The 17,091-nt window shown below is 40.3% G+C and overlaps 1 protein-coding gene across 1 annotated transcript in view; it reads right to left on the bottom strand.

The window, feature by feature from the left end:
- The window catches only part of LOC104077060 (receptor-type tyrosine-protein phosphatase R-like), a gene marked incomplete at its 5' end in the record, with an annotated part of 29,380 nt that extends 15,046 nt beyond the window's left edge, over positions 1-14,334 (bottom strand). The window contains 3 exons of the mRNA XM_009578157.1: positions 5,021-5,158; positions 7,348-7,427; positions 14,250-14,334. Of these exons, the coding sequence (XP_009576452.1) occupies positions 5,021-5,158; positions 7,348-7,427; positions 14,250-14,334 (303 nt within the window). The remainder of the gene's footprint in view (positions 1-5,020; positions 5,159-7,347; positions 7,428-14,249) is intronic.
- Positions 14,335-17,091: the final 2,757 nt, after the last annotated feature.

Here is a 17,091-nt window from a genome sequence, read left to right as displayed (position 1 = left end):
TCCCAGAACTGGAATTGGCAACTTGCACTGGGTGGACAATAAAATGGGGCTGTTCATTTAAATAACTTTCATTTAACAGTCCGTCTACATTTAGTGAGATACAATGGATTATTTTTAACACAGTCTCCGTGCATCTTTTTAAAATACCGTTTGCTACTGCTTTAAAAAATAGCCTTGAAAATAGAGCTGGGGTCAGCTGGTTCAGGCACTTGTAAGAAGACAGATATTTGGGGGAATTAGCATGTTTTTGAAAGGTAATTCTAATAAAGGGATAAAGATGAAGATGGGAGGGATAAACATATCAGACATACAAAAAATAATATAGAAAAGCCCAGAAGCATCGGCAAAAAAGAGTAGATTGCCTCAAGCTATTGCTTGAACCTTAGAGAAAATTCTACTGGCCTCAGGTAGGTGTATTTTAAACTTGTTCAAAAGCCAAACACAATGGTTAAGAAGGGTGCTCTCCAGCCTCATGTCTGTAATCAATAAAAGCTTATCGCCTACAGTATATATCAGAAAAAAGGAAGAATTCACTTGTTCCTATCATTACGTAGTCCTCCACCTCCACTCTTTGTGCTGGTACTGATCTTGTTCCTTGCTGTTCTTTCAGGCTGCATAGTTTCCCTTTCAGCATATTAATCTATTTTAGCACTTTCTAATAGGTCACATATTTTGTGAGGTTGGGATTGAATGTACAATCCTCTATGTAGTCAGCAAACATATAGCAGCTATGAGCAGGACTTTTTAAAAGATGCTTAAGCTCAAAAAAAAAAAAAAAAGAAATCCTAACCAACTTGCAGGGCAGCCAAAAGCCTGGGAATCTTCTTACTTTCGTGTGGAAAATCTCATCTTCCTGCCATCTTTCAAATTCCCCCTTCGGATTCATTTCCATTGGTTAGCTTTTTGCTAATAAATGATTATTTATTTCTGATCTGGTGCCTGACCTTTTTTTTTTTTAAAAAAAAGCAACATTCCCTGACCCGAACAGGAAGTTTATACAAGAAACAGTATCTCTCATGACTTTTAATTGATTTCAGCCTTTGTCCTTCTCCCTGTGACAGGGCTGCAGGCTTAGGCTCCCTCCATCCCCTGTCCTGTCTCCTTGCACGCCCCATCCCACGCCCGGCGGGTGCCAGGCTTCATGGGACCGCTCCTGAGGTGGATCTCCATAACTGAGTAGGATCCGGCCCTGCCTCGGACGGGGGCTGGCACCTGCTATTTGCCGCAGTCGGTCTGTGCTCAGGAGCACAGGCTTTTTTAACTTGCCAGAAGTGCTCCTATTGCAGCCTGGTGCCCCAATTCTGCTGAATGGAGGAAGACTCTCTCAGCTGACACGTTATTTACCTGTTTTACTTTCCCTGGATTTGGACCCTGAACAAAATTAGTTTAACAATTCTCAAATATTTGTGAAGTTGCTTTACTTCAGCTCCACTCCTTGTTTATTTTTCCATGTAGCTATGCCAACAAATTTATACATTAAATGTCCCAATAACCAGGCCAACACACAACAGTAATGAATAATTACAACAAAGCTTCAATTCCAGAATCCCTTTTTACTCCTGCCCTCTATTTACTGTCACTACTAACTCAAGCATGAGAGGTGTACTTTAACAGGACTTGCAGGATTTGCCCTCATATTCTAAAATCCTCAAAGTTAGGACCAAATCTTCTTAAGTTTTTCCAAAACCTAAGACATATCTATGGTGCCAATACTCAACTTAACTAATAAGTAATCTTCAAAGAGGCTTATGTGAATTCTGTAAAAGGTAGGATTTCTGAATTCCAAAATCTACTTTGCTATGCATAAACATGCCTATAGACCAACTGAGGAAAAAATGTTACATGAAAAATAATATGAGCTTCAAATAGTGAATTAACAAGATTGTCCTAGATAATTACTGACAGCAAGATTTACATTATCTGAGTTGAATAAACATGCATTTTTTAATGCATCTGTCAGTACTAGTCCTTTCTTCTTGCAGAATGCTGCACAAAGTTCTTTATTTATGCTTCCCAAAATATGTTTCCTGGTTAACAGGTAATGTTGCTAGTAAGTTTTGAAGGCACACTAAATGCGTATTATCTATGGAGTACATAGCATAACTAAAAAAACTAGCTGATGCAACAGAAGTCTATATACTTCGCTATAAAATTATATAGATGTCTATAAAATTCTTACACTCCAGATATTTGTCTGATTTCCATTGCTCAGTTGTCTTCACTAAACTCAGTAGTATATGAAGTTTATATGTGCCTCGTGGATAAAGCTTTGTAAGATCTTGTCCTAAAATATTACTACAGAATTAGAGATGGTCACCTTCAGTGGGTGATTTATCTCATTCTCTTAGAGTGGGATGGATCACCCTCTGGAGGTGACTACTGCTCTTCAGTGACCAGGGATGGTATCTAGATCACTAGATGAGATGCGGTTTTCCTCATATCAATCCTAAAATTATAGCCTAGAATTCCAAGTTTCTTATTATTTATTCAGGCAGAAGCTCCTTTGCTGTGGACTCTCCTTGTACAGGTAGATTTCCAATCTGTTCAGACATTGTGTAGTTTCGAGGACAGTTTTACAGATTCTGTTTAAAATACTTACAGCACCCATCGTTCCTTCAGCATTGTTCTTGCTTAAAAATCAATCTCCTTTTTTTTATCAAACTTCAAAATGAAAAAGAATAATTTAATGCTCCACGTTTTTTTCATACAGCTGAAATGAGCATTTTGCTCAGCACACTACTTTCATATTATATCTTCATCCGTCTTACAAAAACTGTTATCACAGCGAATCTTAACCATTTTTTCATCTCATGGAAGGAAGTAACTCTATAGAAACCTTTGTTTATCATCATTTCACACCATCCCCATTGTTACTGCAAATTCATCACATCAGTATATTGAACTAGGACACTAATGTCCCAAATAATTTTACTTATGCTAAATAAATGAATTTATTGTTGAGATTAAGGTTTTTCCTGCGTCTCTCACTTGAGAGCTCCCTCATTATACATTACTTTATACCTTACAGTACATTATAGCTCAAATGGAGGCTGACTGATGTTGTACCAGCTGAGGAATGGGGCCTACATCTGAGAGTCAGGTATGGGGGTTTATTTGTGCAGGGGTGGATGTGGATGAGTGGATGAATATGCTTTCAAATATGAAGGCATTTGTATGTGTGTATACTGCAGAGGTACCTCCCTGAAAATGATGGAAATAAAGCAGACCCTAGAGAAGAAAAAATATCAAGTGCTATTATGCTAAGTAACATCTGCTCTTGCCTTCTCTGTAGAGAGCAAATACTTTAACAGTGAAGTTAATACGCTGAGCATAGCCACTAGCTAAGCTGTTTTCTTTTCAATAGCAAGCAAGGTTTCAGGAGGAACCCGCTAACGGTGGGAGAGTTCCTAAGGTTTCTAGACAGGGCAGGACAGCTTGTGCAAACACAGCCTGGGAACGATTTGAGATTCCCCACCCTTTCTATTAGGAGGAAATTACCACTGCCAGGCCACAACAATGCGGATAAACACCAGTGCCTAGAGCCTGTGTAACTCAGGTAAACACAGAGCTTCCTGACATGATGGAAACCACTGGGCACTTCTTTCAAGTCATTCTTCTTACACAGTGTCAGATGTGAGTGTTTAAACAGTCAGCATTTCCTCAGTGAAATACTTATTCTTTTGGCCAATTAGGCTGGGCTAAGTTTTCTATGTTTTCAGGAGTAATCTTTTTAACGTAGGCTTCTGGACACTTGTTCGAACAGTCTAGTGCAAAATGGCACCTGGTCTGGAAATGCGTTGTGGGATATTTTACAGGACCAACCTACTTTTTACATACAGCTTTCTTAAAATCCAGTGGATTTTAAGTTCATGTTAGAAGCCCAAACTCACAGTGACAAAGAGCCAAGCAGCGATCAAGGGCAGAAGAAGAATATGTCTACTGAGTCCACACTTAAATGGAGCAGTGAGTTTGAGCCCTGGGAACGCACTTGGGATCTTGGTCCCTTAATCACTCAGACTGGGAACTTTGCCTGAATAAACCGTGTTTCTCTATCATCACATGCATCTGAGTTTGAAGAGCAGGGGTGTGAGTGGAGCAGGGGAAATATGGTCCTGGTGCTTACCTGGCAAGTGCTGAGACTTGGTTGAGGCACCTATCTGGAGCTGGGAATTGCTACCAAGTCTAGCAGTTTGGACTCAAGCAAAAAGTCAGACTCCTTTATGTCTGTCTCTCTCTTGTCCACAAGCCCTGTAAACCACTTCTTTAACATTCAATCTTCCAGAACAGAGCTTTGTGTTGGCCCTCTGCATGGGAGAGCGATTTTCGTTCTTAATGTCTGGCAGTCACAAATACGGACTCTGGCACTATCAAGGAAAGTCTCGCAAAAATTTACATGAATGTTAAACAAAGCTATTAAAGATGTAGTTGGGAAACGATCCAAAAGTCACAGAATGTGTAACAAGCAGTTAGATGGCCATTAGCAATTAAAATGCAATTGTCATCTCTTCTTGGTACTGAAGTAAAGAGCCATGTATTTCCATTCTGGCTAAATCCCTCCATGTTATTGGCATTTGGGAGCTCAAACTGTATTTCTGGGATGGTCCAGAAGATTTGTAGTATCTGGAATGGATTCAAAACCTGCCATTATAGCAAAGTGCAAACTTCAGTCATGTCAGGAAACCTCTAATCATGACACTAACCATCTATTCTTTATGTACCAGAAAGTAACAAGAAGTACAGAGGTGACCAACAGATAAATGAGGTGTTTCTTAAAAAATTATGAACCTGGCAGCACAGATCTAAAAAATGGAATTCCTTTTTGTCCTTTTTTAATACATCTCTTATGATTGCTCTGCAATTGCAGTTGGTGTATTTGGCTACCCCAACATTACTTTTCACATTGCTCATTATCAGAGTATTTAAGAGCTGGTTATCTGCTAGCTTCCTTTTGTATCTGCTAAGGTTCTTTCTACAGTATTCAGCCATAGGAATGTTTTCTCAGTTTGGCTAGTTGTCATACCTCATTTTTTTCTTTCAGCTTTGTGATCATAACAATGACAGGGCTGTCTTCTTGCCAAACCATCTGCCAGAAATCATTCACGGTATTAATCATGGGTCCCTGAGTTGCAATGAAAGCCTTCTCTTTACCTCCATATCCCTGGTTTAGAAACATACAGAAAAGCATTTACTTTAAATTCATGTGGTCGACCAAAATTGCAGGTGAATGTTCTTAAAAGAGCAGAAAAATGAATCTGGAATTAAAAAAAAAAAAAAAAGTTACTTGAACTGAAAGCAGTTATGACTAATAGTAGAGCAGATCAGAAATTTTTCAGTAGAACAGTTTTTCGTCTGGAAACTACTGATTTGATGGACTGAAATGGTCCTGAGAATACATCAATCCCTCTCAAATTTCCCTGCTTACTTGGTGTCTTCTAGCTTACTCTGTTCTCCAAGTTGTTGGGGCTTTTCATCATCCAGTGGTACTTTAATCCATGATTTATATTGCCGCAGTGTTTACAATATAGTTTACAGTCAACAAACCACAGAAAAAAAATGAGAACTATAAAACTGGTTTCTACGAAGATTCATGACAGAAGAAAAGATTTAAAATACATGAATGCTTGTGGAGTCAGAGACTCTGCTATGCAGCTTTGCTAAGGGCGAAGTGCCTTTATGAGACCTTATAGGAGAGAGAGCATATCAGTATAGGCAGTCCTGAGACACACAAGTGTATAGGAAGTCAAAGAAAGGTCAGGCAAACAGTGGGGAAGCAGAGGAAAGGGAAAGGCAAGAAGAAATGGGAAAAACAAGAGATTGCCTTCTTATTTTTCGGGTGAGAAGGAGAACTTGTGAGTTTGTGCAGTGACAGGGTGCCCAACAGTAGTGCAGATCAGGAGAGCCTGGCAATGTCTGAAGGGGATGAGTGAATGGAGAACGGCTGGAGGTGGTGCAGGAGCCTCTAGCCATGGGTCTTCTGTTCGGGTGCCTTTCTCTCTGACAGCTGTTACTCATTGCATGAACCAATGGGATAGATCCTCAGCTGGTATAAACAGTCCTCCTTCTACTCACCGATCTGCCTGAACATACTTTGTCTAAGATAGGTCTGTCAGGATCCCAGCAAGCCTAATGATATTGCATACATGGATGTGAAATTTCATTTCATTGCTGGGTTGTATTTTTTCTGCAATTGCTGACAGTTCAACCAGTGTTAGCAGCAGGAGAAATCACCATATGTTGGCCTGAAGGGTGGTGGCATGGGGAAAAGGGAGACCTCAGAGGACTCAAAACATAGCCTGGCTGATGGAAGTCCGCTCTGCTTAGTTACGTGATGATGTCTTTCATACAAAATACTGAAAGTACAGGATGTAAAGTGAGGCAGGATAAGGGGCATGGGGGATGTGGACATATATATTAATGTACTGTTATTTAAATAAGCAACATCATTGTAGAGCTCTGGGCCCAAATTTCAGTTGCACTATTACATTTATTCCAGCTGAGGATCTGGTACATAACTCTAATCAAAACATCTAATTTCGCAGGTAGAGGACTACACTCCTAAAACACGACTGAAGTAGTTTCTTAGCAGTCTATTCAGCATATACTGTGTCATGAGTTCAAGAAGGCTCTGTGCGTGTGTGTCATCGAGGAGTATAACATAGCTGACACTTAGAAATAATGCTTTCCAACAGGGTTCATGCTGGTAAAGTCTTTGTATCATGTAACCTTTCAATATAGGGAGTAAAATGTGAATGAGTGTGTATGCTGGTGCACATGTAATTTTTTAACACATCTGTTTATGCTGCTTTTGACAAACTTTTTACAGTATTTATTTAATTACTTAACTGATGATTTCAGGACTATCAATTGATATAGTTATGCATGAAAAAAAACCATCACCACTGAACTTGTTTGTGGGTAACATGACCGCAATGAGCAAACATACAGCTTATATTGCTGTTGACTCTGATCTTCTCTTTACTAAAATACCAGTATCTCTGTCACTGTTAAAAGGTAACCCTTTTTTCCTTACTATAAGGCAGTAGGACAATATTAAAGAGTAAATACTGAAGTAAACAAATAGTAAAGCATGTGTTTCTTAATGTTTTATATAAACTATTTGATAAATCGTTTTCTTACTGCAACCATTTTAGTATATTCATGGCTATGTGGTCTTTGTTACAAACAGCTCATGAAACTATTTCTATCACACCAATGTAGAGAAAAAGATTAGGAATTATCAATGAAGATGGGTAGGAATAAAATGAGTGGCATCTTGGCAAAATCAGCTATTCATGTCGAAAATCAAATATTGTCTCAAAAGCACATGAAGAGTGTACATTTACTTACCCTAATGTAGTTAGCATTTATGTAGGTACTCAAGGAGTCAGATGGATTTTTTGGTTTCAAATACACTCTGCTTAGAGGATCTAAGAGCACAAGGAAGATGGAAATTGAAAAGAAAACCCATAATTAGAAGATTTCTATAGAGAATCAAAGACTTATTGAAGAAAATAATCTACTGTTATTTGGGGTTGTCAAGCACTAAAGCATTATGCATCAAATTCTTCCCCCTGCAAAGGATCATCATGTGTGACTAAAGTACACCTCTATTGTTTTGTAGAAGTATCTCAGCAAGCTGTGGGCATTGAAGCAACGCTACCAGGTCCAGGAAATGTTCAGCAAGGTCTAGTCTGCCTGTGTTGAGTGTAAAGCTGACCTGCCTAGACTGTCTCTGAAATCTGTGTCATATCATTGTACAATGCTAGAGAATTACACCAAGTCCTTTGGATTCAACTTTGATATCTTTACCTGAAGCTGTACTGTTCCAATGACTACAGTTGGATTTAAACTAAGAAAAGCTCCCTCTGCCTGGGATGAAATCAGCTATTTTTATGTTTTTATACCAATTTAAGTTCACTGTAAGGGGCTGGACCAGGTAATCCATGTCCTTCCCTTCAGTCCTGTGTTCTCATCTGACACAATTTGTAATCATTCATGTGTACTAGACTGGAGACACAATGCCAAAATACAGGAACATTTTCCTTCACGCTCTTCTTTCCTTCACTGTCTTGGATGATCTGGAACGGAGTGGGGGCCAGTCCTGTTGAGTATAGAGCTGGGGGTTACTAAATCCTTCCTGCAAAGGAAGTTTTTGCTTGCTTATTTGTGATTATGTGATCCCCCATGTATTACCCTTTTGGAATTAGAGCCAGTAAATTCTCAATTACACAGCGTAACAGAAAGGGATAAGGAGAAGGGGAGTGAGGTGCCTATGTTGTGGCTGTCTAGGGGCACACTTTGACTTTCTTCACACCTTTTCTGAAAAAATATTCTACTGTTAACAAAATGATATGGAAATATTTCTGTACCGAAAAAAATAATCTTTTCTTCTGGCAATTTGCTTAAATAATTAATTAGAATCAGCAGCTTTTTGACAGTATACAGACACCTATTAGTTTGGAAATAGTCTCTAGATAGCTGCTTTGCTGAGTGCAATCTAGGCAATGTGTTCAAAGATACATATGTGGAAGCTGAACTGGAGAGTGGTAAGAAAACACTATTTATTATGTGGCCCTGCTGTTTACACAAGAAATATATAATTGATGTACATATGCCATAGCAAAACCTGGTATTTTCAGAGTTGCTTTTGGATTTCTTTTGTTACTTTTCATCCTGTTCCTAAGAACAAAATAAAACCTTTGCAAATCAAAGGAAGAAGAGGGATGATCCCAAACATACTTTGTGTCCTTTTCCCACTGGAGGTCACAGGAGTGTCTTGGACAGGAGTGGAGCCTTTGCAGGACCCATGTTTTGAAAGTATGTTTCTTAAAATATGCAAATGAATGCATGACTGCTAGTTCAAAGATTGTGCATGGAAGTCTTGTCCTCTGCATGTGTTAATAGCACAACATGAACCCTAGTTAGCTTGTGTTAAAATCTCTTCGTACTAGCTTTCCCAACTTTTTCACTTAGAGCTTTTTTTTTCCCTTAACAATATGAGGACAGGAAACCTCTCATTCCTTTTCAGCACAGAGTGATTATTAGCCATTTCCACAAATGCCTCAGGCTACGTGGCCTTGAAAAAACACCCGCTTCCTCTAGCTCACACAATGCCTCTGATTCTGGTGTAGCTTGACCCCTACCTTAAAAAACCTCTTCCAAGCAGACTCAACATCCAGTTTAATTACCACGTCTTGAGATAAATCCCTCTGTTACTAAGGAGCAGCTTAGTAATCAGTTTCACAATTTCTGAGACCTCCTTCCAACTCCAATCAACGAAACAAACAGTGCTTCCGAATGGGAATCTTTTATAAATTAGCAGTCCTGATCAGTTATGAAATAGGTAAGTGCCGTAAACTCAGCTCTGAAATGAGGAAAACCTGAGCGCCGCTAAAGATCCAGAGCCACTAAGCAATCCTCAGACACAAATGGAACTAATTAGCTTCCTCCTGAATGACAAATAACTTGGAGGTAATAATCTTTTCCTCAAGGATGGCCAAGTCTGTGTCTGAAGCTACATCAGAAAGACACAGATGGTGGCTGCAAGGCTGAATTCATCAATGTTTGCAAAGCATCTTGAAACGCAGCAGAGCTGTTAAGCACTTATAATTATTAATAAAAAATGTCTCCTACAATTCTGACTGAGACAAAATTACTGCTGTTTTCTTCCATGTCTCTAGGAAGTCTGGAATAGCCCTCCCATTAGAGTAGAAGAAGCTTCCTCTAACTCCATCTTTTACAAATTAATATTGGCCTGAATTTACCAGGCTGGAGGAATAGGAAGGTGTTAACGGGGCTGTAGCTTGCCCCCATCAGACTGCCCAGTGCAGGGAACAAGCTGGGCTGTATGGTGGCACAGCCTCCCCCACTGCCATTGATACTGGAGGTTCATCCACTCCATGAACACCACTCTGTCATGAAGACCCAGGGCTCTGTCCCATTGCAAAGGCTGTATTCGTTGTATGGTGGGTATGATGTGCTGTGGTCGTTTTTTCTTCTTCCGTTTTGACTGCTACTATGTTCTGAATTCCTTAGGGCATGGGTATGTTCGCATTTGTAGCATTTCCAAGAGAAGTCATTTGTTACTCCTGGTCCAGTCCTAGTTGCCTTACTATCAGTAGTACTGAAATACTGTGAGAAGGGCTGTCCTTAAGGTATTTCTGTTTTGTGAGCAGGAAAGAAAGGCAAAAATTTTGTGAGGCAGACTGCTCTCACACTTGCAGCCCAAAAGTTCATAAATCTTTCAGATATTGAAACATTTTGAAATTCATTCACCTCTATTTTGCCTGGTTTTGTTTGCAGTCTATAAATTAATTACGGATAATGGTATTATTTGGTAAACATTGTAACACAGAACATGGAAGAATCATACCAGACTGCATTCCCAGTCTCTGCCAGGTGGGGAATAGGCTATTAGACTTGCAAATAATACAACTGCCTCAAAACACCTCATGTATAAAACACCTGTAAACTATGCATCATTTTTTAATCTCATCTGAATCATTTCCTGGCACTTCCAATATAACCCAGGATTTCTCAATCGAAAACTTAACAGATTTATCATGGTGAGTGCTTTTGCATTACAAAATAAAGTTTCATTCATGCAAAGGAATCTTTCTTATCTACTAAAAATAATGTCTGCCTAATATCCATTTACATTTTTAACTATGCAGTCTAACATAGATCAATTATTATAATACTGGCTATTTACAAATGTTATAGATGTTACGATACTGGTGGCCACAACTAGGACACATTTTGTTGACTCACATGGATATACAAAATGCTTTGATAAACCCATGTTGAATTCCACTAAGATTAAACAGTTTTTCTCCTTTTGCTTTGTAAATATGAATTTTTTCTTTAGTCTTTGAAAGCCTGCTAGTGATCCTATTGCCTTCATTAGGGAGCGGGACTGGAGCAAACTTGACCATTCGTAGTCAGGACTGTAGTGCAGGGGAGCTTGAAAATTCTCAACATCAAGAGAATAGTTTTCCAGCATCTGTCTAAAATCTTGCATAATAAAGGGCTTTGTTCATACGATTTAGATTTCCCCTTGTCTTTAGCTGGAGTGCCAGAGCCAGTTTTAGTACAACCACTTCAAGCAACAGCTTGTGGATTTGTGGGTCTGACCCGCCAAGTGCTTTCTACCTTCGTGTTACCGTGAATCTGCTGTTCTGCCACGAGTGTTTTCATGTAGGCTTTCGCCCTGAGGGTACTCTTCAGAAAGGGGTAAGGAATGACATCCAGGTACCTTAGTTGTGTTGCACACACACAGATACCCACAGAATAGTGTTAAGCCACTTGCTTCTTTGTAAACAAGAGCCCATGTATGCTCTGAAGCACCACGGGAATTCTGCTTCTGGTTTGAGGTGGAAAAGTGAGATAGGAAGGGGAAAAAAATACAGGGCTTTGAAGCTGAGGTCCTGCTGTGGGGACATGTAGCAGGAGCGGCAGGAGACAAGCAGACAAAGGTGAAGATGTGGAGTAAGAGGATGAGGAGGGAGCAGTGGGGCTGATGTTCTGCCACAAGGATATGACTGTAAGACTGGGAAATCTGTGTGCAGGATTGGGAACCTGCTCAGAGGGAGTGAGAAATGCTGTAGGTGGATGGCAGAGGGAACACAGCTGAAGATACAGAGCGGGGTTTAACAGGACCAGTGCGTGGGGTTACGGTCAGGAGGAAAGATGGAGAAACTTTAAGGATTTCAAGGAACTGTTTAGCCATTTGCCTCTGATTCCACACTGTCCCCTCGCTAGTTGTATTAGCATATTATTATAGAGCAATTAACACTTAGAAAACTTAAAAAGGCATCCTAGTGTTTGCATAAGAGTGTTGGCTATGTTATACTGCAACTGAAACATCTTTCATAGAAATGTAACATTTCCTGCACTTTATAGTTTTCCATATAGAATAACTTTCATTAGGCATTCACTTCATTTCACATGAGTGTGTCTGGCTGGGTAGTATCTATTAACATGAACCTGCCCTCATGCACCCTGTCACAGAATTATCTCTTAGAAAACGAGAACATCCTCCACAGCGCAGAGGGTGGAGCTGGCAGGACTGGGCATTTTTAGGAGATAATCCATCAGCTCAAACGTCACTTGTCACCATAGGTGCCCCGATTCAGGAGACGCGCCCAGCGCTGGGAATGGAAAAGCTGATGCGGGCATACGAAGCAGCGGGTTGATATCATCTGAGCAGGAAACCAGGAAGGCTGTTCTGTTTAATCACTCAAATCGTTTCCAAACCCTCTTGGACTGGGTGCGGGGTGTGTGAGTATTTATTATGAGCATGTGCCTCAATCCTCAAAATACCTTCTTTGAAACAGCCTGGTGCTAACACACAACAGACCTTTTGATTTCTGTCAAGGATGGTTACAAAGTGCCTGTCAGTGAGTAGCTGTGGTGCAACAAGCAGCATGCTTGGACTGAAAATGTGCCGCGGAGTTAGTGGCACGTCCCGGCTAACTGGAGGTGAAAACACAAAGGCATGCTGGTTCTCAAAGCTCATCAGCATCAACCACGGCCCAGCTGTCGTGTCCCGATTCAAAACACATGCTGCAGTGCAATAGGACTCATCGCGTTTGCAAGGCGTTGCTGAAGGAGAACCTGATGGTGGCTGGGGCAGCTCGGACACAAGACGCCATGGGAAGGGAGAACTCCTTCCAAAAATCCTGCCCGTCAGGTGGAGGGAGGCTTGGCGATATCCTGGCTCCACTGCAGCTGATGGCAAAACTCCTGCTGTCGTCAAAGGGGTCAGGATTTCACCCTCTGTGTACATCCTGTTGACACTGGGCCAGACTCTACGGGACGCTGAATTTTCTGATTGCTTGGTATATAACTTGCATTCAGTTACTCACTTTATTTAATTCCCTTCAACATTCCTCCATTGCACTCAGCTGCACACAGCTATTGGTTGCAGTAGATACACTAACCTTGAAGTCAATGGGAATTTTACTGGGGACTGAAGGGAAGCGAGGACTCCACACAATGAGTTTCCTTCCCAGCTACATATCACATTTCTGAGACTAATCTAGCGGCTGAAGGCCATCAGTTTTCTTTAATTTCTCTGCAAGGCTTTTGTATGATGTTAGCAAATTACAGTGCTTTCAGGCTTGCTGAGAGAAATCTTGTCATTTAAAGTGGGTGAATTTGCATGACTAATATATAACATAAGCCTACAAGGACATTATAGAGATGATTAGAAAACAAATTTCTAGTTGATATGATATGCTGTCATTTTAAAAGTATTCTTCAGTCCAAACCTAAGCAAAGGGATGTGTTTACATTTTTCTGTGGGAGTGTCCCCCAACATTCTGAATTGCTGAACTTTTTCACTTTGATGATGTCAGAATATTACAAAAACACTATTCACGTCTATGTTTAGTGCAACATTAAAACTTCGGCAACCTATTTTGAAACTGAACACAAACCAAAATGATTAATAAAGGAGAAATGGAATATCTCATTATCCCTCAACAAATGTTATGAAAATAGTTGCATTTCAGAAAAGCGTATATTTTGAAGGAAAACTATTCCACTGAAAAGTTTTCAATCACCTCTAATTATAACAAAGCAATTGTTACTTCGTCAGAAATAAATAATTTGGGCCAATGAAAATACAGACGCATTATAGCAAAGCAGTAACAAGTTTACAGCAACAATGAGGCAGCACTGTGTGAGAGTGGTTTTCTTACTAATGTAAACAGATTTCCACAAAGCCATGTGGCGCATGGAGAAGAAAAACAACTCCAGAGGACTTACAAAGATGGAAGTCCACTGCACTTGCTTTTTTAAGTCTGGGCCACTTAACGTTGGACAGGAACCCAAGTAGCTTGACCCAACCAGAGGGAATTCAGTGATTGCAAGACAGTGTGGGCTGTGATGGAGGCAACAGTCTTGGTCCTTTCATCCTCCAGATCAGGGAAGCTACTGCGAGGCACAGCAGACCCCTACCCATCTGCCTGACCTGTCCCCCAGAGAAAACCAGCATGCACCCAGGCTGCATTTCTGTATGTGGTTGGGATGCCACCAAAGTGTGTACCTACTAAGGCATCCAGTGAGAGTTCTGTATTTGCCAGCCCTACAGCACCGGCTTTTTGTTGTCTTTATACATAGACTATAAATATGTTTATGAATAGGTACACAATGATCAAAGATAAAGACAGCTAGCTTTTCACAGCAATATGTTCTCAAAGCAGAACTAAATGTCATAGTAGGAAACCATGGGCTAACTCACTTACTTGGCAAAATTGTTTTATAGCGGTTTTTAGTTCCATGACTCGGGATGTCAATTTCTTTGGGATCCACAAAATTCATTGGTATTTCCTATAAAAAATAAATTAAATCAGATTGGTGTTTCCAAAGGAGCCATGCAGGAAATTATCACCAGAAGGCCATCTGCTGTTACACAACTGTCTTTTGACATCAAAGTTATTAAGAAAAAAAGTGGTTCCCACCTCAAGTCTGTCAACACCCTTCCTTTAATAAACACAAGGAGTTGCATATTGAAGGGGTGACTTCCAAGGAACACTTCTGATGAATTATTAAAAGCAAAGTTTTTACAGGATTAGGAGAGAGGTTAAAATACACAATAGTTCTAGAAAAGTGAAGTTGAAAAGTGCAGTACTGTAGCAGAAAAGCGCAACATTTTACATAATTGGGGGAGGAACTTTCAAAATAATTAAATACTAATATATGGCAAACATTTTTTTTTTAAAATTTTGTGCAAAACCCTTAACAATGTCAGTCAAAGACCTTAGTTGCTTTTTATAGAAACTACTAGAATGAAGTGCCTTAGTCTTTTGCATTCAGTGGCTCAAAAGTGTGATAAAAATCTGAAGCTATTTCTCGATTCTTATTTTGATCTATTAGTGACTGACCCACGTTGTCTTCTTTAAACATGCATATGTGCAAGTAACTAATGTGGCAGTTTGCTTGATGTTCCAAATATATACAAATGATAAACTCCTGATCAACTTAAAATTACTGTTCTTCAAATTGTTTGTCAGCATGAAAAGCAAAAATCTTCCAATTTTTCATTGAACAAAATATTTCACTGGTCTAAAGGGGAAGATTAATTTTGATTTTGGGATCCTGAGACATTGTTAGTGTTCTTACAATTGAATAAAAACAACCATTTGAAACATGTAAGGTCTTTTTCCCTGATCGTGGGGGATGTTTTACCAACCAAAACAATCTGGCAAAATCACATTTAAAAAATGCTTCTGTTGACTCAGTTCTTCATTTTTCATGGAATTTTTTTGGCCACGACTATTTAAATTATCGTAGGGTAAGCTGGAATTTGATCTTCAGTAAATTAATACTTGAAAACACAGTCATTACTAGAGACTCAAAAACTTCATGGCTAGCCTGGGACATTTATCCAAAGAGACAGCAGTATATTGAATAATTGCCTCTTACCGACACATAGGAACATGAGGACGCACAAAAGGTATGTTCCTGCCCTATTCAGTGCAAACCTCCTTTGACTTGCATCGCTGGAAAATTTACTTAAGGATTTTCCTCCAAAATCAGCCAGTTTCTAACTCCACAGGCACAGGCCTGCCCAGAGCTTTGGCACAGATGAGATGCATGGCCACTGCCCTTCAGACCAAAGCTCTGGTCCTGCTCAGCATGACTGGCTGCTGCGGGCTTTTGTGAGAGGAAGAGGGACTAGACCCCTAACAGCTTGCCAAGGATGCATCCAACAGCAGATCTTTACATGGGTTCACCAAGCAGGGGAAGATATCCTCTTACTTTTCTGGTTGAAGAGAAGGCAAAGTTAAGTAAAATTTAGATGGGTCAATATGAATTGCTTTGATTCTTTTCTGCTTCCCAACTTGGCTTCTGAACATCTTACTACATGAGACTGCAACTTCCATGTTGGTTTTTATTCCTCTACCTTCTCTGCCTGATGCCCATGTGTTTAGTAGGCCTTCTTTATTCTTCCTCTCTCTCTCTCACTCAGTTTCTTCCTTGATCTATTCCTTGCTCTCCAGCTGACTCCTCAAGAGAATGACTTGCTCCCTCTCATTTCAGGCCAGCTAAAGTGTTGCTTCTAAGATATACCTTCTTCACCCAATTCTTTTTCATCTCCCTGTACTGTCATCCATATGATGCCTGTGCTAAGGGCAAGATGTTCTCACTTGTAAGGCTCCACTCCTGCATAAATCTCATCCATTCCTTCAGGTCAAACCACCTCACCTCTGTCCTGCTTCTAATGCCCCCCTTCCACCTCCCTGGAACTATAAAATGAGCTCCCAAACCCCTCTCATACCCACCTCTGACTTTCACCCCTTCCCAGTGGTGACCTCTGTGAGACTCTTCCCCTCAGGCCTTGGGCTCCGAATTGTCCTAACTGGCTCTGATATGGGCTGTAAGCACCTCACACTGGGCTAGTGGCTGACATAGAGCTTCCCTGGTTCAGTTCTGGCTTAGTATAAACACCACTGGTGTGTGGCTTCTGAAAGGTTTCCCTGCTTAGCTATACAGTGAGAGGAAGCAATACGTTAAGCTTTTGTTTAATGTGATCTACGTCTGTCATCTACAGAGACTGGAAAAAGATGTGCAAGGAAAAGTCCTCTGCTTGCAAAACAAGAGACGGTGGTCAGTGGGGCTCTTCCAGCCAACTGGCTGTCTCCCTCTCAATGCCTTCTGAAATTTTAAAATAGTTCATCAGTTGGTGAGTTACTGACAGATGGAGAAATGCCACCAAGTTGAAAACAGAAACGCATTTCTCTGGGCCAGCAAGGTCAATTAATCACTTACATCCTGTAAATGCTTTCTAGTCAGTGGGCTCCTCCCAGTAGTAAGTACTTGTGGGGCCAAGGGCACAGACAGAAATCTGACAATACACCGTGGATCACAGCCACAGACAAGTCACTTACTCTGAAGCTGGCTGTGAAATGCAAGAGATAATTCCAGAAAAAAGTTCAGGATACTATGGGGATAACGTTCCTGCTAACGTGGGGGAAAATAAGCCCAGCAGATTGCAAATGGCACGAACGTGTGCAAATTACCATACAAAGTCTGTAGCAATATAGAGAATATATATAAATTTGTTTTATGAAACATAATATACAT

The sequence above is a fragment of the Fulmarus glacialis genome, unplaced genomic scaffold, assembly GCF_000690835.1.
Source record: "Fulmarus glacialis isolate BGI_N327 unplaced genomic scaffold, ASM69083v1 scaffold385, whole genome shotgun sequence".
NCBI lineage: Eukaryota > Metazoa > Chordata > Aves > Procellariiformes > Procellariidae > Fulmarus > Fulmarus glacialis.
The sequence above is the reverse complement of the archived record's forward strand: the minus strand, read 5'-3'. Positions and strand labels throughout refer to the sequence as shown.